The sequence below is a fragment of the Mustela erminea genome, chromosome 4 (genome assembly GCF_009829155.1).
Source record: "Mustela erminea isolate mMusErm1 chromosome 4, mMusErm1.Pri, whole genome shotgun sequence".
Lineage (NCBI taxonomy): Eukaryota > Metazoa > Chordata > Mammalia > Carnivora > Mustelidae > Mustela > Mustela erminea.
In genome coordinates this window covers 31,787,594-31,812,463 of record NC_045617.1, presented here as the reverse complement: position 1 = coordinate 31,812,463, position 24,870 = coordinate 31,787,594, and the positions used below count along the sequence as shown (strand labels likewise).

General features: G+C 38.5%; 1 protein-coding gene across 4 annotated transcripts; it reads right to left on the bottom strand.

Moving 5' to 3' along the window:
- Nucleotides 1–891: 891 nt before the first annotated feature.
- Nucleotides 892–23,873, bottom strand: COQ3 (coenzyme Q3, methyltransferase). Of its 4 annotated transcripts, none has more exons than XM_032338987.1 (8): nt 23,018–23,107; nt 20,893–22,579; nt 18,259–20,685; nt 15,730–15,882; nt 14,191–14,290; nt 13,101–13,343; nt 2,686–2,845; nt 892–1,210 (listed from the first exon to the last, which is right to left on the bottom strand). In XM_032338987.1, exons 3-8 carry the CDS (start codon nt 18,396–18,398, stop codon nt 990–992), a joined length of 1,017 nt encoding a protein of 338 aa, XP_032194878.1. In that variant the 5' UTR covers nt 18,399–20,685; nt 20,893–22,579; nt 23,018–23,107; the 3' UTR covers nt 892–989. The 4 variants fall into 4 exon arrangements, with proteins under 4 accessions (XP_032194878.1, XP_032194879.1, XP_032194877.1 ...); XM_032338988.1 differs by lacking the exon at nt 23,018–23,107 and adding an exon at nt 22,631–22,990 and having other exon boundaries at nt 20,893–22,535; XM_032338986.1 differs by lacking the exon at nt 20,893–22,579 and having other exon boundaries at nt 18,259–18,376; nt 23,018–23,873.
- Nucleotides 23,874–24,870: the final 997 nt, after the last annotated feature.

Sequence of the window (24,870 nt, the reverse complement as noted above, 5' to 3'; positions counted from 1 at the left end):
TGAATCCAAATGCAGTATATATTTAACAATCCATTTGCTTTCCAACAAAGCAAAATTTAAAGGAAAAAATATGTTTTATCCTCCCATATATAAGTGGAATACAACTGTATTTGGTTTTCATATGTCAGAAGCATAACTGCCTTTAGCTAAAACTGGATAAAGAACATAGATAATGCAGACTCCTCTAAGTGAGAACATAGATGATGCAGACTCCTCTAAGTGAGAACATAGATGATGCAGACTCCTCTAAGTGAGAACATAGATGATGCAGACTCCTCTAAGTGAGAACACAGATGATGCAGACTCCTCTAAGTGAGAACACAGATGATGCAGACTCCTCTAAGTGAGAACACAGATGATGCAGACTCCTCTAAGTGAGAACACAGATGATGCAGACTCCTCTAAGTGAGAACACAGATGATGCAGACTCCTCTAAGTGAGAACACAGATGATGCAGACTCCTCTAAGTGAGAACACAGATGATGCAGACTCCTCTAAGTGAGAACATAGATGATGCAGACTCCTCTAAGTGAGAACATAGATGATGCAGACTCCTCTAAGTGAGAACATAGATGATGCAGACTCCTCTAAGTGAGAACATAGATAATGCAGACTCCTCTAAGTGAGAAATAGATGATGCAGACTCCTCTAAGTGAAAACCCATTTCAGCATAGACCTATGTGCACACACGCTGGATGAATGTATATAATCCGTCAAGTTAAGTCAAGTGTATATACCCTATTTATAAAACAAAGGCTGAGGAATTTAAATGCCTACATTACACAATACCTTGCCAAAAGTTTTTAACCACAGAATTATCCTTTGAAAGTAGCCATTAGAGGAAACAATCAAAACTTTTATCCAAGGTTTTAGCCCTTTTTGTTGACTTTCTTTTCTTCACAATCCACTCACAAAAGACAAAGTGTGTATTTTCACATATGTAAACAGAAGACTTTCAAGCCATATTATACACAGTCCTACAAAGCCATTCATTTCTTCAGCTCTTCCTGCACACCGGGGTTGATGGAGTCTTTATCATGGAGCTCCTCTGTTTTCCCCGTGAAAACAAACCCAGCAGGCACCGGGGGCTCCTGTCCCATGGATTTCACAGCATGAGCTGCATAGTTCAAGCTTGTATTTTCACTCCAGTGCCAGTAACCTGAGAAGGGGTTGTACAGCATTCCTGCCACCGTGTGAACTGACAGACCGTCTGAAAAAAACAATCAGAAAGAGTAGATTTTGTTAAGTAATTATTTTCCAAATGCCAAGACTCTAACGTGACTCTATATTTAAAACAGGATTCCTGTCTCAGGGCACCTGGGTGGCTCAGTCATTAGGTGTCTGCCTTTGGCTCAGGTCATGATCCCAGGGTTCTGGGATAGAGCCCATATCCGGCTCCCTGCTCCGTGGGAGGCCTGCTTCTCCCTCTCCCAGAACCCCTTGCTTGTGTTCCCTCTCTCGCTATGTCTCTCTCTATCAAATAAATAAATAAAATTTAAAAAAAAAAAGATTCCTGACTCGATGGGAAAAAAGTACTGTGTAACCAAATACATATCATTCTTTACTATAGCACAGAAAAGAAACTCTAAATCAAATTGCTTGGGTTCAACTCCCAACCTGGCACCTATTGATACTGATCAGAGGCAAGTCACTTAACCTTTCTGAATCTCAATGTTCTTACACATACAGAACATACAGTCCTAGAGTTGTTAGAATTAGAGATATGTGTTTAAAGTAGCACAATGCTTGGAATTTGGTAAGAACTTAGTAAACATAAGCTTTTATTAGGAAATATCTGCCCCCCCAAAATATTTAAATCTGAAAAAATAAATATTTAAATCTGAAAAAAATTAAATCTGAAAAAAAGAGAGACTATCTGCCAACAAGTGATCATTCCTATCAAGCATCTTACAGTACTTTCTCCTATTCTGTTTTCAGTAATATCACTTGCAGAAATCTTCAGAACCTCCTCCATCGCCTTGGATTGATACTATTTCAATACTCCAAATCAAGTTTACTGATATACTGTGATGTGAAAAAAAAGCCCGAGACACACATGCGTTAAGTACTCAGCAGGAGTACCAAACACCAACTACATGTTATGACCTGGGAGGAATTCACCACATAAATCAAGAGCTCACAACGAGTGAAGCAGAGGCAGGCACTGCGGGGAGTACAAAAAGGAGACAGTCTGGCCTCCACAGAGCTGACAGACCAGAAAGGGCTTAAAAACACCAAAAAACCGTAATATAAGACGTGCTCTAAGTAGCATAAAATACATAAAAAGTGACAAGGAAGTTCAAAGTGTACCTGAGTACGGAGCAATCAGAAAAAATAATACGTAGGATAAGCTGATATTGCAGGCCTCCACAGGACCAAGTGGGGATGTGTAAGTGACACACATTTGCACCTCCTCCTTAAGCAAATGAGGACTAAGCAGCCCAACGGTATTCACGATCATGTGTGATTTGCATGGCCCTGGGTTAGGTGCCACAGGTGAGAGAGAGAAGTGGTATCTAATACCCACGTCTAACTTCAAGGAGTTTATAATCTACTTGAGAGATGAAACCAACATCCAGAAAATAGTGGCCCATTTAATTAAGTGCCAGGTTGTGTGATCAATGATTGTAGATACATTAAACGTTCAGTAAGGCTGTGAAAACTGGAAACCTTCTTAATACTTACTTGATTCCAGAATGCTCTCTAGCTTTTCAGGTGAAACGAACTTCTCCCATGTATGAGTACCTTTTGGTACAATACCTGCAATTTGCTCTGAAAAGACAATTCCCAAGGCATAAGACAGCTGTGTTTTGTTGATTGTAGTAATGAATAAAGAACCACCAAACTAAAAAAAAAAAAAAGAAAGAAAAAAGAACCATACAGATAGAAGAAACATTTCAGATGTCAGGAGTATCAGGTAAAGGCTTGGCTTCCCCCACCCTCCTCCTTCCTTCCAAATAATTTAAGTGCAATTAAGATACATGAATATAAATAAAGTATAATTTATCAAAATAGTTTTTTTTTCTTTTGGGAAATTCATTACTAAAGGCAATCTACTACAGGGGCGCCTGGATGGCTCTGTGGGTTAAGACTCTGCCTTCCGCTCAGGTCATGATCTCAGGGTCCTGGGATCAAGCCCCGCATCTCTGCTCTCTGGCTCTCTGCTCAGCGGGGAGCCTGCTTCCCCCTCTGTCTCTGCCTGCCGCCCTGCCTACTTGTGATCTCTCTCTGTCAAATAAATAAATAATCTTTAAAAAAAAAAAAGCTTATGTTTACTAAGTTCTTACCAAATTCCAGTTGTAAGCAACAGTGCTTACAACTATTAAACTCATACTACTGTGACATACTATAAACTTGCTTTTGCACATATCAGATACTTTTGCACATATCAGATACATAACAGATACTTTATAATAAAAATATAGAAATGGGATCAGACTACTCCTCCTTGTTACATGTCCACATTTCCAATCTGACATGTGTTGACACTGTTTTCTTTCTGGGTGCGAGCCTGTCTAACTTGTTCTGTGCGGCATACAGTGCCACATCTTGTGCTAATCATTGTTGTCTGAAAAAAACATTAATGGTTGTGGTTAGAATGTTTTTTTATTTTGTTTTGATTTCATTAGCATAAACAATATGAAGAGATCAAGATAAGCACTTACATGAATACAAACCATCTGTGAGACCGTTTATTTATTTATTGAAAAAGATTTTATTTATTTATTTGACAGAGAGCGAGTGAGCTACAGAGGGAACACAAGCAGGAGGAATGGGAGTGGAAGAAGCAGGCTTCCTGTTCAATCCCAGGACCTGAGACCATGACCTGAGCCGAAGGCAGATGCTTAACAACTGAGCCACCCACGCGCCCTTGTGAGACTCTTTAGTCTGCCATGTCTTTTTTTTAAGATTTATTTATTTATTTGAGAAAGAGTGCACATGCACAAGCACTAGCACCAGTTGGGGGAAAGGTAAAGGGGAAGAGAGAGAGAGAATTTTCCAGTAGATTCCCCAAAGTTCGGAGCCAGTGGTGGAGCTTGATCTCATGACCCAAGTGGAAACCAAGAGCTGGACAATGCAACAAACTGATCCACCCCAGATGCCCCTAGTCTGACATTTTTTGGTGGCTACATTCATGGTGTTTCCTATATTTACTCCCACATATGGCAAAGATTAATGTCTCCTTCCTCTTCTACACATTCTCATCGGCCTTATGGGGATAAAATTGCTTAAGAGTCCTTTTTAATAATTGCACACACACGTGTTTATGTGTGTAGGGAGAGAGAAACTATATCTCAAATACCACCCCAAAACCAAAAAGAAAGATGAGACCCTGAAATACTGCAATGTGCCATTAAATTAAAAACTGAAATATAAGGTATTATTTTGTGATACACTGTAACTTTTCTAAAACTCTAGTGTTCTAAAATCTTATTAAGAAACAGTTACATGTCAATTATATCTCAATAGAGCTTGGGGAAAAAAATCACTTATGGGTATCTCATCTATGTCCTACAAAATTTAAGGGAACACTGGTGAGCAACAGTCATTTGCTTAATAGGCTTTCCATCGATGCAAAAATTAGTTTCAAATTCCACAATGCCACACACATTCCTAATACGTGTGAAAGAACCTCCATTCATCCATACTGACACACAACACAAAGAGTAAAAATTAAGGAGTTTTGTTTGGCAAATAGAAGATAAGCCTAATAAAACTCATTTAAAAGGAAACACCAAGGGGCACCTGAGTGGCTCAGTGGGTTAAGCCTCAGCCTTCAGCTCAGGTCATGATCTCAGGGTCCTGGGATCAAACCCCTCGTCAGGCTCTCTGCTCAGCAGGGAGCCTGCTTCCCCCTCTGTCTCTGCCTGCTCTCTGCCTACTTGTGATCTCTCTCCGTCAAATAAATAAATAAAATCTTAAAAAAAAAAAAAAAAAAGGAAACACCAAGACACTGTTATAGACTTAAAGGAGACTAAGGAGACATGACAACTAAATTCAATGTAGAATCCAGGGTTGGATCCTAAACAGAAAAATGACATTAGTGGAAATACTGATGAAATTTAACCAGGTCTGTAGTATAGTGAATAGCATAATGTCAATGTTAATTTCTCAGTTTTAAGAAATGCACAATGGGTTACGTACAGGGCTAGGACTATGAGGAGACAAGTGAGATGCTTAAGGAACAAAACCGAGGGAAGCACTCACTTTCCGGACTGTGTAAATGCATGGTTGGCACCTAAGCCTGAGTGTCTCCTTCAGGTTTGTGCCATACATGCCTCATTTGCCTCACCCTAGTTCCTATCTTCACTATGTGAGATGTTAACAATAGGAGAGACTGGGGGAAGGCCAGGTGGGAACATTCTGTACTATCTTTGTAATCTTCTCTAAAACTAAACTTATGTAAAAAGAAAAAGTATTTTTTTTTTTTAAGATTCCATTTATTTATTTGACAGAGAGATCACAAGTAGGCAGAGAAGCAGGCAGAGAGGGAGGGGGAAGCAGGCTCCCCGCTGAGCAGAGAGCCCGATGCGGGGCTCGATCCCAGGACCCTGAGATTATGACCTGAGCCAAAGGCAGAGGCTTAACCCACTGAGCCACCCAGGCGCCCCAGAAAAAGTATTTCTAAAAAGCTCTATTTAGGTCAGGGCCAAACATTTCATTCTTCTAGGTCTTGATCTTTGGGTGTTACCTCTACATTAACAACAGTCAATACGGTAATAATGATAACAACAACAATAATACTTTAGGAGATTTATTAAAAAAAAAAATTGGAACCACTTTCAGAGGGCAAAGTCTATAATATAATGGGAAGAACGAGACTTGAAATTAAAAGATGTGACCCTAAGCCCACTTAAGTGACTCTAGTGAACTTTGACATAAAGACCAAGTGACCTCTGGATTCTTGTGGAAGACGGTAGAGTTGGAGCTCACATCCTCCCATGGACACACCAAGGCAACGACTACATATAATTGTTGGCTGAATGAAGACTGGCAGAAAAGCTCTTCCACAGCTGAAGACATAAAGAAAAAGCCACATGGAGAAAAGTAGGAGGGGCAGAGATGTGGCAGGGAACCAAACTCCTGACACAGCAACCTATAATTGGGAGGGCTATCACAGGCACAGAAGTCTACCAGAGGAGCCAGTGGCTCAAGCCCCACCTTGGGCACCCCCTGGTCCCATGGACCTACACTGGGAAGATGAGCCCTCATACTGCCTGGCTTTGAAATTCAGAGGGTTTAACTCTTCAGAGAGCCAGAAGGCTACTGGATACCAAGACTCTGCTCTTAAAGGGCAAGCACAATACCTCATTCAGGCACAGAGAAAGCAGTTTAAAAAGTGCCAGGGTTTTACATGGAGATTTACTGACTAACTTTAGGGCATGTGTTGGAAAGTCAGGAATCTGTAGGAGCTTTCTTCAGCCATGGAAATACTGAAAGATGTCACTTTTCTTGTCCTTCTTCAGCCCAGTTGGTCAGATTTGTGGGAACTAGTTCTGACATTCTCCAGCTATCTTGCTAACACCACTCACCATGTCCTGGCATTCCCCTGTAGATCTACCTGCCCTGGAAACTGCCCCTCTAAAGCAACTCTGCCACACCCAACAGGCAGGCTTGGTCAGGATCAGCATTCCCCCAAAGCAACTACTGCCCACCACACCTAGTGGCAGCCCCAGCCAGGACTCCGGCCTCTCCAAAGCAACTCCTTCCTTGGAGAGAGGATGGGCAGCCCCACACACCAGCAGGTGGGCAGCAGTTGCAGCTGAGCCACTCTGACAGCATGGCTGGGAACCAGCTCCATACACCAGTATACCTGCAGAAGTCACAGCAGGGCTGAAGGTCAGCCCTGCCTACCAGCGTGTGCCCAGTCACAACAGGAGGACACACACCGCCCATACAGGGGACACCAGCAGGATGTCTGGTTCTGGTGACTGGGAAGATGGCACCCTAGGGCCCCACATGGTGCCTCCTGACACCAGGCCACTACTTTAAAGACCAAGATACGTAGCTGACATACATGGAAACAAACACAGAAAATGGGGAGATAGAGGAATATGTTCCAAATGAAAGAACAAGCTAAAATTTTAGCAAAAAAAAAAAAAAAAAACCAAAATGGAAATAAGCAATCTACCTGATAAGGAGCTCAAAGTAATGGTAATAAAGATGCTCACCAGATTTGAGAAGAGTGGATGAACTCAGTTGAGAGTTCAAATCAAGAAAGAGACAGAACATATAAAAAAGAACAAATAGGACAGAAGAATACAATAATTGAAATGAAAAAATACATGAGGGAATCAACAGCAGATTAGAAGATGCAGAAGAATAGATCAGCAATTGGGAATACAGGATACTAGAAAGCACCTAAGTTGAAGAGAGGAGAGGGGAGGGGAGACTCTAACACCTATTCCACTTACATTATTGGTTAAGTCATCCAGACAGAAAATCAGTAAGGAAATAGTTGCTTTGATTGACATATTAGACGAGACAGACTTAACAGGGAGATACAGAACATTTACAGACAGACTTAACAGGGAGATACAGAATATTTACATAAAAATATACATTCAAGTACACAAGGAACATTCTTCAGGATGAAACTTGTTAGGCCACAAAACAAGAATCAATAATTTATTTTAAGATTCTATTTATTTATTTGAGAGAGATCACAAATGCGCAAGCCAGGGCTGGGGGGAGGGGCAGGAGGAGAGGGAGAAGCGGACTTCCTCCTGAGCAGAGAGCCCCACAAGGGGCTTGATCCCAGGACCCCTGAGACCATTACTTTAGCCAAAGGGAGATGCTTAACAGATGAAGCCACCCAAGTGCCCCAAGATTCCATACATTTCAGAATACTGAAATCATATCAAACATCTTTTCTGACCATAACAGAATGAAACTAAAAATCAATTATAAGAAAAAAAAACTGGAAAAAATGTGGAATCTAAATAACATGCAACTAAACAACTAATGGGTCAACAAAGAAATCAGAGCAAATTAAAAGAGACATATGAAAATGGAAACACAATGGTTCAAAATCTTTGGCATGCGGTAAAAGCAGTTTTAAGAGGGAAGTTTTATGACAATGGCTTACCTCAAAGAAGCAAGAAAAATTTCAAACAAGACAACCTAATCATACACCTAAAGGAAACAGGAAAAGAATAAACAAAGCCTAAAGTCAGTAGAAGGAGGAAAATAATAAAGATCAGACCAGAAATAAATTAGAGACTAAGAAACAAGAGAAAAAAAATCAATGAAACTACAGGTGTTTCTTTGAAAAGACAAACTAAATTGATAAACCTTTACCCAGACTCACCAAGAAAAAAAGAGGGCCCAGATAAATGAAGGGGGGAAAGTTATAACCAGCAACACAGAAATAGAAAGGATTATAAGAGACCACTATGAAAATTTAAATGCCAACAAACTGGACAACCCCATAGAAATGGATCAATACTAGAAGTGCACAATATTCTAAGACTGAATCAGGAAGAAATAGAAAATCTGAACATTACCAATTATTGGTAACAATTGAATTAGTAATCAAAAAACCCCCAATAGGGGTGCCTGGGTGGCTCAGGGGGTGAAGCCTCTGCCTTCAGCTCAGGTCATGATCTCAGGGTCCTGGGATCAAGCCCCACACTGGGCTCTCTGCTCAGTGGGAAGCCTGCTTCCCTTTCTCTCTCTGCCTGCCTCTCTGCCTACTTGTGATCTCTCTCTCTCTGTGTCAAATAAATAAATAAATAAATAATCTTAAAAAAAAAAAACCAAATCCTCAATAAACAAAAGTCCAGGATCAGACGGCTTTACAGGTGAATTCTACCAAATCTTTAAAAAGTTACAACCTATCTTTTTCAAACTATCCCAAAGTAGAAGAAGAATAAATGCTTCCAAATTCCTTGAAAAGGGGCAGCATTACCCTGATACCAAAACCAGAAAAAACACTGCTAGAAAATTATAAACCAATATCCCAATAACTAAATTCAAGAATACTTTAAAAGGACCATTCACTAGAATCAAGTGGCATTTATTTCAGGGATGCAAGAATAGTTCAGTATCTGCAAATGAACAAAAGTGTTACAAGACATTAATGAAATGAAGGACAAAAATCACATGACCATCTCAATAGATCCAGGAAAAATATTTGACCAAATTCAACATCTGTTCGTGGTGAAAACTCTCAACAAAGTGGGTAAAGAGGGAAATACATCAACGGAATAAAGGCCATAGATGAAAAACCCACAGCTAACATCATACTCAATGGTGGAAAACTATAAGCTTTTCCTCTAAGATCAGGAACGAAATAAATTCAGTAAAGATACAGGATACAAAATTAATACCCAGAAATGTTGCATTTCTATACACTAATAATGAGCTAGCAGAAAGAGAAATTAAGAAAATAACTCCCATTTACAATCTTATCAACAAGAAGAATTAAATACCTAGGATTAAAGTTAACCAAGGAGGTAAAAGACCTAAACTCTGAATACTATAAGACACTGACGAAAGAAATTGAAGATGACACAAATAAATGGAAAGATATACCATACTTAATGGATGGGAAGAATACTGTTAAAATGTCTACACTACAGAGTCAATGCAATCTCTAACACATTGCAATAGTATTTGTTACAGAACTAGAAGAAATAATTCTAAAATTTGTATGGAACCCCAAAAGACCCCAAATCTTGAGAAAGAATTAATTTGGAAGTATCACATCCAAATCCAAGATTTTGTAGTTTGTACTACAAACTACAGTAATTAAAACAGTGTGGTACAGGTACAAAAATAGATCAATAAAACAGAATGAAAAGCCCAAAAATAAACCCACACTTATATGGTCAATTAATCTACAACAAAGGAGGTAAGATATACAATGGTGTAGGGAAAATCAGATGGCTACATGTAAAAGAATGAAACTGGACCACTTTCTTACACTATATATAAAAATAAACTCAGAATTGATTAAAGACCTAAATCTAAGACCTGAAACCATAAGCATCCTAAAAGAAAACAAAGGCAGCAATCCCTTGGGCACCAGCCTTAGCAATATTTCTCTGGATCTGTTTCCTCAGACAAGAGAAATGAAAGCAACAATAAACAATTATGACTACATCAAACCAAAAACCTTTTGCACAGCGAGGGAAACCATCAACAAAACAAAAAGGCCAACATACTAAATGGAAAACAATACTTGCAAATGATATAATTGATAAAAAGTTAATCTGCAAAATATATAAAGAACTACAACAACACACACAAAAAAATCTGATTAAAAAATGGCCAGAGGACCTGAACAGACATTTTCCAAAGAAGACATACAGATGACCACCCGACCCACGAGAAAATGCTTAACATCACTAATCATCAGAGAAATACAAATCAAAACCAAAATGAGATTTCACCTCACACCTGTCAGAATGGCTAGTATCAAAAAGACAAGAGGTAACAAGTGAGGATGCGGAGGAAAAGGAATCCGTGTGCACTCTCGGCGAGAATGTTAATTGGTACAGCCACTATGAAAAACAATATGGAGGTTCCTCAAAAAAATTAAAGTAGAAATACCACAGAATCCAAAAATTCCACTTTTGGGTATTTACCGGAAGAAAATAAACATTAATCTGAAAATATATGTATCTCATGGGGGGCTGTAATATATATATACACACACATACATACCTCTATGTTTACTGCAGCATTATGTACAATAGCCAAGACATGGAAGCAACCTAGGTGTCCATCAATACATGAATAAAGATATGGTATATACAGACAATGGAATATTAGCTATAAAGAAAGAATGAGATCTTAACATTTGCACCAAGGATGAACACAGAGGGTATTATGCTAAGTGAAAGAAGTCAGACAGAAAAAGACAAGTATCAAATGACTGTACTTCCATGTGAAATTAAAAAAAAAAAAAATCAACAAACAAAAACTAGAAACACACGGGGCACCTGGGTGGCTCAGTGGGTTAAAGCCTCTGCCTTCGGCTCAGGTCATGATCCCAGAATCCTGGGATTGAGCCCCGCATCGGGCTCTCTGCTCAGCGGGAAGCCTGCTTCCTCCTCTCTCTCTCTGCCTGCCTCTCTGCCTATTTGTGATCTCTGTCTGTCAAATAAATAAATTAAAAAAAGAAAGAAAGAAAGAAAAAAAACTAGAAACACTCATAAATACAGAAAACAAACTGGGGTTGCCAGAAGACAGGAGGGTAAGAGATAGGCAAAATAGGTAAAAAGGATTAAAAGGTATAAATTTCCAGTTTTAGAACAAGTCATGAAGATGAAAAATACAGCACAGAGCATGTAGTCAGTAATATTGTAATAACTTTATAGTGACAGATGAGGTAAATAGACTTATTGTGGTGAGCATTTCATAATTCTATAATTGTCAAATCACTGCTGTACGTCTGAAAGTCATACAATAGTGTATGTCAACTATACCTCAATTTAAAAAAAAAAAAAAGGGGGTGCCTGCATGGCGCAGTCAGTTAAGAGTCTGACTCTTGGTTTCAGCTCAGGTCATGATCTCGGTGTTGTGAGATGGAGCCCCATGTGGGGCTCCCCGCTCAGTGAGGAATCTGCTTAAGACTTTCTCTCCCTCTCCCTCCACACCCAACCTCTAAAATAAATGTCTAAGTCTTATTTTTTTTTTTAAAGATTTTGTTTATTTATTTAACAGACAGAGATCACAAGTAGGCAGAGAGGCAGGCAGAGAGAGAGAGGAACGGAAGCAGGCTCCCCACTGAGCAGAGAGCTTGATGTGGGGCTCGATCCCCAGACCCTGGGATCATGACCTGAGCCAAAGGCAGAGGCTTTAACCCACTGAGCCACCCAGACGTCCCTAAATCTTATTTTTTTTTACAAGATTTTATTCATTTATTTGACAGAGATGATCACACGTAGGCAGAGAGGCAGGGAGAGAGAGAAGGGGAAGCAGGCTCCCTGCCGAGCAGAGCCTGATGCAGGGCTCGATCCTAGGACCCGGAGATTATGACCTGAGCTGAAGAAAGAGGCTTAACCCACTGAGCCACCCAGGCATCCCATAAAATAAATATATAAGTCTTTAAAAAAAAAAAAAAAAAAAAGTGACCTTTGACATCTCTCAAATTCTGATCTCCTTTGGGCCAAGTTGGTCACAACACTACCTGCTTACCCTCCTCATCTGGTTGTAGGGAAAATCAGTAAGATCATATATATGAAATATTCCCCTATGAGCTGAAAACTGTTAAAAATATTATATACAGAGTTATTTAAGAAATGCTACCTAAGTCAATTTATACAAATTAATAACAATTTTAATTGTTTTTTTAAGTATCAATCCAAATCAATTTCTTTTTTTTTTTTTTTAAGATTATTTATTTATTTATTTATTTGACAGACACAGATCACAAGTAGGCAGAGAGGCAGGCAGAGAGGCAGGCAGAGAGGGAGGAGGAAGCAGGCTTTCAGCAGAGCAGGGAGCCCAATGCAGGGCTCGATCCCAGGACCCTGGGATCATGACCTGAGCCAAAGGCAGAGGTTTTAACCCACTGAGCCACCCAGGTGCCCCCCAAATCAATTTCTTAGTAATTGTCATTCGATATTTATTAGCTATTTAATCCAGAGTTCACCAATGGGAGAAAAAAACCTTCAAATCTATTGTTTATAATTATGCTCAGGACCAACACTTTTCAAACTTCTTGGATATCAAGATACTGTATCAAGAAAACCCCAGGGGGCGCCTAGGTGGCTCAGTAGGTTAAAGCCTCTGCCTTCAGCTCAGGTCATGATCTCAGGGTCCTGGGATCGAGCCCCGCATCGGGCTCTCTGCTCAGCAGGGAGCCTGCTTCCTCCTCTCTCTCTCTCTCTCTCTCTCTCTCTCTGCCTGCCTCTCCACCTACTTGTGATCTCTGTCTGTCAAATAAATAAATAAAATATTTTTTAAAAAAAGAAAAGAAAAGAAAACCCCAGGACTGAGTGCAATCTGAGAAGCAGAAATAATCCCTAGCAGAGATGTTATCCCCTAATCCTAGCTTACTGATTGCAAGTATTACAAAACACTTATTGCTGTGGATACATACACACACTCAGAAGAAAAAAACAAACAAGTAAACCAGTAAGTCTTACTTTTAACACTTGATAGCAGCATTGTATAAATGTTTCTAGATCAATCACATGTTCTATAACTTCAGAAGCTACAACAGCATCAAATGTTTCAGCAGTTTCTTCCACAATCTCTTCCAGGGAACACGCTCTGTACTCTATCCTCTTTTCTAGGACTGGATCAAATGATTTATGGTGCTGTGCTGTTTTAATGTTCTCATCCACAGGATCGATTCCAATAACTGAAGCTCCAAGCCGCCCTAGAGGCTAATAGGATAAAAAAATTGTTATCCTCAAGAAGAAAACAGCATACATGTTAGCAATAAAGAGCTTATTAAAAAGGAAACAAGATTAATAATGAGAGGATAATTATTGAATACTTATTGGGTACATTGAAGTTCATTATATCATTTCCTCTAGTTTGTACACATTTTACAATTACCATAATAAAAACTTAAGAGTGAACAATAATCACAACAAAAAACTTATGAAGAACTATTTGAAAGAGTTCTATATTTTATAGGTACACTTACACACACACAATAGAGTATTAACATCTCTGAAGTACACAAAAGTTACCATGCATTTATTGAAAGAAGACTATAAAACAGAGCTGCAGGGCATAAATATACTACAAGTGGAGGCAAATATTTTTTGCGGAAGGTGAATGAGTATTTTTCTAAGTACTCTAAAGCACCTATGCCAGGGAGAACACCACAAGCATACAGTACTCGGTTAGGTTTTCGTACTGAAGCAAGTGCAAAAGAATGGCTTATCAGTGCATTTAAACCAGTGGAAACTGCCCAATCTCTTAGAAGAGACAACAAAATTTTCAGGGTTATTTCAAAGACCAGGGCCCAATTTTGTGTATAAACAAACAAAAAACACCAAAAAAAATTCTCTTTAATTTTCTAAAATATTTATATATTTTCTTAAGAAAGTGAAAGGCATTTATTAGTTTTATGCTGGTAAAAATATTAAGAAGAACATTAGGCATTTCTTTTTTTTTTTAAATAAACACTACTACTTGTTAAAAGGATAAATGAGTCATAGGCCTACTTTTTCAAAATTTTTTTCAAAGTTAAAAATGGCAGGAAAGTTGTAAACCACTTACTTCAGTTAACAATCCACCACCACAGCCAACATCAAGAATCTTCATCCCAGACAAAGGTTTTCCGGGCTGGTGATGAGCAACTGTTTTTAAAAGATTGTCTCTTTTTTAAAAATCCAAAACATACAAAAACAAATTATTAATTTTGTCAATAAAATCTTAAACATGTATAATTTTTGAGGATATATTAAACTCTCATTTTAAAATGGATTATTGATATTATTGATATTTGGGGGTAAATAGCTCTTTTCTTTTCAGCACTAAAGACTTTTTAAACAATCAAAAGCAGGAAGGAGGTTTTAAGTAAAGCTTCTAAAATAAACTAGTAATAATTATATGTTAACTATTACTTCAGTAATAATCTAAAGAAAAACTTTAAAAACAATCTAGTTTAGATTCATCTAATTTTATTTGCTTAAGATATCATGTTAGCTGAGGAATCTCTTAGCTACATTGTCAGTACTTGATAGACACATTTCGTGTCAGCAACAAATAAGTTATTTTACATGGCTTAGAAGCAGCATACTGGAGATCTATATTTTCAGATTTTGCCTAGATTCCCTTCTAAATTGATTCTCTTTTGATCTTCTAAGTTAGTGGTGTTTTCATGATCATGTAAATAGGTATCCAAATCAAGTTAACTTAATTCTAAGATAATCACAGTAACACTCTACCACATATACAAACATAAGCACACACATATACACCCAGACATATATACCTAACAGCACTGTATACTACACTTTTAAGTTGAACTGTATATGAATTTTAATTATATTTACATTAAAATAAACGTTATATGGGGGCACCTGGGTGGCTCAGTCAGGTAAGCATCTGCTTCAGCTCAGGTCATGATCCCAAGGTCCTAGAATTGAGCCCCATGTTGGGGAGCCTGCTTCTTCCCCTCACACCCATGCTCGCTCTCTCTCTCAAATAAACAAAATCTTTAAAAAGCAACAAAAATAAAATAAACGTTATATATAATAAGGATACTTAATGATATATTTTGTTTGTTTGTTTCTGTAGGCTCCATACCCAACATGGGGCTTGAATTTATGACCCTGAGATTAAGACCTGCATGCTCTAGTGACTGAACCAGTAGGTCCCTCTTTATCAAGACTGCCTAAAGGTCAAAGTGGGTATGAAATGACCTCGATGCCATAGGATCCTAGGTCCTTTTCATAAGAATTTAGTTCTAAGTAACCTGAAATTGTCCCAAAATGCTTCAAATCAGTTAAAAAAAGCAGCCTAGATTTTGAATAACGTTATTTAAAAATTAATGGCTCAAACAATGGACATTGAAAATTTTCTAATTTTTTTTTTAAATTTTTATCTTAAGGAGGCTTCACATTCAATGTGAAGTAGAGTCCCATGCTCTACTGACTGAGCCAGCCAGCTGCCCCAGAATCTCTCTAATTTCTGAAGCAAACTTAAAATGCAGCATTTTGAACTGAGGTATAAATCTAGAGAAAAATAAACTCAAAAGAAGATAAATTATTGAAGAGTTACATTTAAAAATATCTAGAGTTTCTGGAATGTTACCTAATGAACGGCACCCTCAGGTCATTCATAGAATGAAGAGGTGCGTACACTCCTTGTTCATCCCACCACCTATGAGCCAGGGCCACGAATGTTTTTATCTCACTGCTGTCTACAGTGGTTTGAGAAGTACTGTACAGTCTTGTCCAAGGGTACCTAAGGGATCAAAAGGAAGAGCCAGGCAAGAAGAGACATTTTAAAAAATGTAACATAGAATCTATTTATGTAGAAAGATATTCTAATTTATAATTTATTAGATTCTAAATGAATGGCTCATTTTTGATGCTTTAAAACCAGGTTTTCATAATCACACTGCAAATATATATATTCACAGCAGGAACAGAGTTCCATTAACAAAGTTAATTTGCTTTCAAAGTAAATTGCAACAGAAATGGGATGTTACAAGACTTGGCCTTCTGGGTCACATCTAATAGGAATGAAGATAATAACATAATAATAGGAACAGTAGTAGTAGAAGTAGAAGTAGTAATAGTAACCACTTATTGTGCACTTACTAAATGTGGTACTATTTAAGAACTCCGTATATGTCATGTGTCATCTTATTTAATTGTTCCAGCAACTCTATAAAGTAGGTTATATCACAATCCCTATTACACAAGTAAAAAAAGTGAGACTTAGATTAAGTAAATGGTAGAACCAGGATTTGAACCCAAGTGCCCCCATCTTCTCTTCATTTCTACTACTATCATGCTAGTCTAAGCTACCATCATCTCTTGGTTAAACTGTTTATTGCACTAGCCTTCTAATTAGTCTGCATGCTTCCTACCACATCTCCCTTCAATCTTTTCCCTACAATGCATCCACAGTGTCCCAAAATATAAATATGATCATGCTATTTTCCCACTTGAAATACTTCCATGGTTTCTCACTGATATTGGGGAAAAAACTCAAAATCCTTAGCATGGCCTACAATGCTTTGAATTACTTGGTCCCCAATTTCTTCCCTCCTCAAATGTACTTTTTAACTACTCTCCTCATCCTCCCCATTCCAGCCCCACAGGCCTTCTCTCGGTTCTTTGCACTGACCCCATGCCCTTTTCTCAGGAACTTTGTACAGGTTGTTTCTTCTACCTGGACCATTCTTCTCACGTTCCCTTCCCTCCTCTGCACACATAATTCGGTGCCATCTAAGAAGTCTTCCCTGACTCTCAAAACTGGGTTATAGTCCCTCATTTTAATTCCCATATAACCTTGCATTTCTTCATGGAACAGTGTGACAATTTGATCATGTCTCCCCACTAAACACTATGAGGGCAGGATATGGACTGTGTTATTTACCATTTTATTCCTAGTGACTAGCACAGTTCCTAGAACACAGTTGGTACTCGGGAAACGTGTCAATTGAATAATCTAATAAAGAAGACCCTGGGTGCCTGGGTGGCTCAGTGGGTTAAGCCTCTGCCTTCAGCTCAGGTCATGATCTCAGGGTCCTGGGATCGAGGCCCATGTCGGCCTCTCTGCTCAGTAGGGAGCCTGCTTCCCCCTCTCTCTCTGTCTGCCTCTCTGCCTACTTGTGACCTCTCTCTGTGTCAAATAAATAAATAAATAAATAAATCTTAAAAAAAAAAAAGGCACAGAAAAGTATATAATTCACCTAATTAAAAAAAAAAAATCAAATGGGATCAAACAGGAACCAAACAGATCAGAAATTATACCAAATTCCATGTCAAAATATGTCATAGGAAAATCCTCCAGAAGTTCTTAGGTAAAAAAAGAATAAGGTCGTTACATTAGGATAGGTAACACCATTCAAATTTTTAGTGTGTTTTTCTTAGCTACATAGAGTACATTCTACATTGATGACTTATGATCCTTTTAAGAGTTAAATATCATGCTTCTCTGATATTATCTTATGAATATTACCATCTTTTTCTGTGCTTCATGCAAAGCCTCAATAATCAATGACTAATATACAATAGGTAACAGTAGGTGGGTGCTCAGCTGACTACCAGTGATTTCACAGACACCCAATTTACAGGAGCTAGCTTATTTACAAGAAGTAGAGCAAGCACTTAGAAAACAAAGTTCATACATTAACTCTGTGCAATATTTTTCACAAGTTAGAAATTAGTTTATAAACTACAACTACAGGAAGATATTACTTTGATTCAATCTTACCACCTAGAATTGTATAGTTAATTACCTTATCACATTTATGCTGTACCCAAATCAGTTATGATTTTAAGCACTGCATTATTCGTGTCTTGTCACAAGTGCGGAAGCAAAAAGGATTTCTCCAGGTAATACAGTCTTACATTAAAAATAAAAGCTACCTTTGAATATAGATAAAGGATATGCAAGAGATGTATATTGTATTACAACTTTTCTGTAGGTTTGAAACTTTCCAGATATAAAAGTTGTTGGAAGAGTAAGAATATTTAGATAAATAAAAAGATACCTTAATCAAAGCACATAAGCTATTTCATACTAGCAGTGTTTATTAAACATAATGAATACTAGATTATGATTATAAATAATTATGTAAATACTTGCCACAGTGAATAAACTTACCTGTAAATTTTCATTCTACTCAAGCAGGCAAAAGTTATTCTATAGGATTTGAACCACATCATGCTGTATTCACTGAAAACCCACGGGTTAGTTTGTGGAGTCCAACTGAACTGATTCTCTGAATAAATTGAAAACAACATTATTAAGTAATCTCCGTGCACAACGTGGGGTTCAAATTCACAACCCCAAGATCAAAAGTCACATGTTCTAACCAACTGAGTCAGTCAGGTTCCTCTGAAAATAAAAATTAAATGTCTAGAGAAAACTGCATAGTATAAATCCTTCATACGTATATACTTGAAGAAACTATTTTACATGGCAATCTCATATTACAATTGATAAACAGAAGGGTTTTCCCCTTACTTTGGGATTTATACTAAAATATAAAATAAATATCCTCCGTTCTGCCAATTAACTCTAATCAAATATCTGAAATTTTAATTGGCAAAAATAAGTAATGTATATGTAAAAGTTTTTCATACCATTAGTTTCTGTACCAATATTATTCTGCATAATTATAAGAAATGAGATTTAAAATAAAACTATGTGACCTTTTAACCTAGGATGATATTAATTCTGAGATTATTGGTCAAAACAAGTTCAAATTCTGTCACATGTTAGCTACTTGAAATGAATTTATACATAGACTTAAAACCCTTTCCAAAAGAAAAACCTGTATGTACGTGTGTGTGTATGTGTATACATAGTATCCTAAAATAATCACTCATCCAGTCTACATGTTCAAACTTACATAGAGACCTGTTTTGTGAACTAGTTACTCTGCAGCAAAACATTCAATTGTTCAATAAATACTTAGACAAAGTAGACCTTAGAGCAAAGAAAATACTACGGACATTATAAAGGTCACCCAACGGATTTTTTGACTCTGGTTGAAAAGCAGTCCAATGAAGGAAAAATAGTCTTTTCAATAATGGTGTTGAAACAACTGGATACCAATAGACCAGAAAATAAAACTTAAACCTAAATCTCACATCTTATACAAAAATGAACTTAAAATAGATCATTGATCTAAATGCAAAACCATAATACTTTTAGAAGAAACTATCACAGATCTTCATGACTTAGGGTTTGGCACAGAGTTCTTCTTACATCTGACACCAAAAGCACAATCCAAAATAGAAGATATTGATTAATTTGGACTTAGACTTGAAATCTTTCATCCTGCAAAAGACTCTGTTAAGAAGAAGAAAAGACAAATCATAGACGGGGAAGAAATATTTGCAAAACACATAACCCACAAAGGACTTCTATATCTGGATTAAATGAGGATATTCTTTAAACTCAACAGTAAAACCCAACTCCCAGAAAACAACAACAAACCAAGCAACCCAATTATACGATGGGTCTGGTTCTTATAAAATGGGTATAGAAAGACATGAACAGACAATTCATCAAAGAGGGTATACAGATGCAAATAAGCACATGAAGAGATATAAAATATCAATAACCATTAGGAGAATACAAATGAAAGCCACTACATACCTATCAAGTTGGCAAAATGAATTTAGTATAATGAATTCCATAGGTGATTTCATATATTTCAGAGAGTACTTTTAGGTGAAATCCCAAGAACGACTATGTTAAATGGCAGGTGAATTTATAAATTTGTAATTGCCACTCACAGATGTTGAACCAGTTCCCAGCCCCATGGGTAAAACCAGTTTCTAGTGCTGGCTTCCCCACACCAATAATACACTGACAGTCACTCATGCAGTGTATTATCAATTTTTTTTTTATTTTTGATAATCCAATAGGTGAACATGGGATCTCAGTGTTGTCTGAGTTTATCATAAGTGTGGTTAGGTGTCCTTTCTTAACTTAATGGTGATATGGTCTGAATGTCTGTGTCCTCCCCAAATTTATTCTTTGAAGTCCTAACCCCTAAAGGGATGATATTAGAAGGTGGGGCCTTTGGGAGGTGATGAGATCATGAGAGTAGAGCCCTCGTGACTGGTGTAGCGACTTTATAAAAGACCTCAGAGAGCAAGTTTGCCTCTTCTACCATGTGAGGACAAAGCAAGAAGGCTCCATCCATGGACCAGAAATGGGCTTTTACCAGCACTGAATCTTGGATTTCCCAGTCCCCAGAACTGTAAGAAATAGACTTGTTTATAAACCACCCAGTCTGTGGTATGTTGCTACAGTAGTCAAATGGACTAAGACAAATGGTCATTTATGTTTCATGGCTTGTCTTTTCATAGTCTCTGAATATTTTTCTCTTGAGCTTTTTATGTTTTTTAAATTTTGTTTGGTTTTTCAGTAGGATCTTCACAGTCTGGCCCAAGGCCATTTCAAAATTCACACACACACACACACACACACACACACACACACACATTTGTGTTCCTAGGCCTTTGCTCATGTTACTCTCTCTTCCACCATTTCCACCTATACTACATTTAAGACCTAGTTCAGGGGCGCCTGGGTGGCTCAGTGGGTTAAGCCGCTGCCTTCGGCTCAGGTCATGATCTCAGGGTCCTGGGATTGAGTCCCGCATCGGGCTCTCTGCTCAGCAGGGAGCCTGCTTCCCTCTCTCTCTGCCTGCCTCTCCATCTACTTGTGATTTCTCTCTGTCAAATAAATAAATAAAATCTTAAAAAAAAAAAAAAAGACCTAGTTCAAATACCACCTTCTTTATGACTTCAGGTAGATAAAGGAAGTGTTATTGGAGAATTATGTAAACTGTGATATGTAGATAAAAAATCTAAGTTATTATTATGAAACTGCACATGAGATTTTAAAAGTCTCTGCTCTGTACTCAGTAATGACCCTTATCATCCCTACTCCTCCTCTACTTCTGTAAAATTAGCCCCCAGTTACCACTATTAACAGAATTCCCAAGAGCTTTAAAAACCACCACACCACAACTGAGAGAAACTAATTGAGTTTGTATTAATAAATAGAATCCTACCGACTCCTTCTCTACTTTGAAGTGTGATCATTTTGGTATATGAGATTTTAAAGACACAGAGGAAAACTTCATTTAATGCATTCAAAACCTCATTTATCCAGAGCCTATAATGTACCATGCCAACAGTGAACAAAACCTCTACTCTACCAATACCTTGGTTCCAGCAATCATCATTTACTGTCGAGATGACTCTTAAGGGCTCCCTGAGCCTAGTCTTTCCTGCCACCATTCCACTTTCCACACAGCTGCCAAGTGTTCTTTCTTAAATACAGGTCGGATTATATTGTTCCTTCAGTAATTTCCCTCTGTCCTCAAGGTAAAGTCACTCTCAGGAGTATAGGTAGCCTTTCACAGACTTGTCATGGCCTAAAAAGTCTGTCTCATCCCTTGCCAGTCTCTGTCCTCACTTCCAGCCTTCCTTTTCAAGGAACACTTTGCACTTTCCCAGAAATCTCACAGATACTCAAGTTAGTCCTTTGGCCATTCCAGTGACTTCCAAAACTGCCCAACTCCCTCAAGACAGCTTCCTAAATACTTTGTTCAAAAACTTTCCCTGATCTTAAATATGTATTAGATACTCCTTCTATACTCAGTCCCAAAATCTGAAAATATTTGTATTTTTCTAAATTTCTGATTATAAGACATGTTTGCTGAAAAAATAAATTCCAAAAATATATAATGTTAAAACGATGGATAACCACCTCCACCACATATCATCACTGCTAAAATTTGTCTTTCTGTTCTCTCATATAGCTCCATATATAGATCTAAAATCATAATACATACTGATTTGTAACTTACTTTCTTAATGCAGTATCTGAATCATTTTTCCAAGGGGGCACACACTGATTTAAATCATTTTTATTGGCTGCACTATTCTTCATTGCATTAGAGCACCAACTTATCAACTCTATGGTGGACCTCCAAGTTTCCCGTTTCACCTATTATATCCTAATTTCAGTTTGAACATTTTTTAAAGAGACCTCTGAGGTGTCCTTCATTAGAAAATTCCCAGTGCCTAGGTGGCTCGGTTGGGTGTCCAACTCTTGGTTTAGATTCAGGTCGTGATCTCCAGGTCTCCGGATCAAGCTCTGGCCAACAAACGGGCTCAGAGGGGGGTCGGCCTGAATTCTCTCTCCCTCCGCGCCCCCGCCCTTATAGGCTGGCTCTCCTTCTCTAAAAATAAATAAATCTTAAAAACAAACAAACTCCCAGGGCCTGGCACACAGCATTTGTTAAGTGAGTTTCATATAAAGGGTAAACTTAACTTTCTGGTTAATCAAACTGTCTTCTCCAAGTCTCAGGTTCAGTGAGTTATTTCCTTGATCTTATTTACAAGAGTTTGCTGAATTAAACCAAAACAAGTAGAATGGTTGCCTTAAATTCTTTCTGAAAAAAAGAAGATACGTGCAAACCAAACAAATGCAACGCTATCAAGACCTCGGAGACCGCAGCCGAGTCCTCCGCGGCGGCTGGGGAAGAAAGCACACGACCTTCCGACTCCGGCAGGCACAGAGTGGTCGCCGGCGGCAAGGACTCAACCCAAACGGTCTCTGGATACACGGCGACGGCCGGCCGGGAGACTGCGCGCTCCGCGGCCGGGACCACTAGTCCCCAGTCCCAGTCTCCGGGAACGCGGGGCGAGAGCCCAGGCCGGGAGCTTACTCGACAGCGAGGGACCGGACCGAAGGCAGACTTGCGCGGACCCCGCGCGCAGCTCAGGACAGCCCGCCGCCCTCTGCCGCGCCTGCGCAAAACGGCGCCCCCCTCCCCCGGTGGGTTGCGTGAGGGACCTTCACAGTGCCAACGTGGTCAGGCGACACTCACCTGCCGAACTGCTTAAGCGAGCTCCCTCAGCCTGTGTACCCCAACACCTAGATCTAAGCCCTCCTACGAACCGATTCCCGCAGGAGCTCAGCTTGCGGCCTCCCCACATCGTGAAAGGATCCACCTCCTTTCCGGTCCCTCCAGCAAAAGATCCCCAACAGAAAGGTTCCGAGATCCACTCTCACACTGTCGGGAACCAGTCTACTCACGGTTGCATTAATGGGTGTTACTAGCGTGGGACTAGACTCTTCACGCTCAACACCCGTCAAACTACGCATGCAACTCTGTTAAAAGAGAACTTCAAGTCTCTATTATAGCCTATTTCTGTTTGACCACCTCAAACCTCACGGCCAACATAGTCATGGATCCTCTCACTTCATTCAATGTAAACGAGCTTTTATTCTCATGTAACTATTTCGTATTTAACAGAAGTCTCCCACATTTATACTCCTGAATGCCACTGACCCTTAGAATCACAAATGCATGGAAGCACTTCTTTCCTAAAGGTAGAATTTTTTCCCCTTTCAAGGAACTCAAATGTCAGGGGGCTAGAAGTCTAAACTGAAAATTCAGTTTCTCCAAGTGACCTCATACTTTATGTAGTTAGACTCTAGCCAGACAAACTTCACTGAAAACTAAAGCGGTATTAACACTTTACTTCTAAATGTACAGAAGCCTTTCCTTGAATAAGAGCAATGATACATTTTGAAGATTAAAGGCAAAAAAATCGTACATTTTCAACAGGCACGGTCATATTGGTAAAGGGTTCTTTGAATTAGTGTAATTTAATGCTCAGTAATAGTCTTTCACTTAGGGTTTCTTAGTAAAATATTGACCTCCTCCTAACAGTGGCTGCAGACTTTTTTAATGTCCTTTTCAGAGTTCCTCTCTCAGGACACACAGCATCTCTCCAAACAAAGGCACAAAGCTCTGAGACAGAAGGACATTTAGCATGTGTTGTACTTAATAGAATGACAAATCCAAGGAAAAAGCAGAGTGCAAGTATGATTAAATAAAGTTTTAAAAGCTTTATTTAAATGTACTTTCTTTGAACGTACCCCTTCACGGGGCTTCAGGGCCTTCCCATTACCTTTTCAATTCAACAAAGATAATCAGTGATTTGCCTTAATACTGACACAAAAGCCTCTTTAATAGCCACTAGTTTGGCCCAGATAAGCAAAACTAGCTCATTATACTCTACAAATATCAACAAAGGCTTTCCCAATGATGCTTAAACTCCAAGTTGTGTTGGTATGACTGGCAGTTGTAATGTGGTATATAGCCATTGTTGGGAGTATTTCCTAGACCACTGGCATGGTCTCACCCATGTGTGGTAAATCTGTGTCTACAATTTATTCTACTGTAAAACTAAAAATCTATTTAGTATTGAGTAATTCAAGTATAAAAACTTTTCTCAAATTAAGGGCAAAGTGCTCCCTTGTAGCTAACAGTTTTATCACTTTGAAATGATATACACGCACTCAGAGTTTAACTGGTAAATTTTCATAGTTAGAGAATTCCACATAAATGGGTAACTTAGGACAATTTCATCTTAATCTATACTCACATAATCAGCTTGTGGCAGGTTTAATCTTTTGTGTACTTAGAGGAAAACTCTACGATACATGATAAACCTTTATGGAATATAATGTAATTCATCACACGAGTTATTTTAAGGGCCAATAAAAAAAACCTATTTTCTTTAGTGTTAGGTATTACAGCCAAATTCTATTTAAAACTGAGAAACTTAAGGGCTAGAAATATTAAAGACCTTAGAATCGAATTCCACCCTTCCACAGTTGAAGAAATTGAGGCTCATAGTGTTTATGTGATTTGCCCAAAATATATTAAGC

Excerpts from the sequence above, each read along its gene's own strand:
- COQ3 (XM_032338986.1), bottom strand. The coding sequence starts at position 23,126 with ATGTGGGGAGGCCGCAAGCTGAGCTCCTGCGGGAATCGGTTCGTAGGA. Across the intron at positions 18,377-23,017 it reads TCGCTTAAGCAGTTCGGCAG|AGAATCAGTTCAGTTGGACT; the intron begins GTGAGTGTCGCC and ends CAATTTATTCAG. Across the intron at positions 13,344-14,190 it reads GTGGTGGATTGTTAACTGAA|CCTCTAGGGCGGCTTGGAGC; the intron begins GTAAGTGGTTTA and ends TTATCCTATTAG.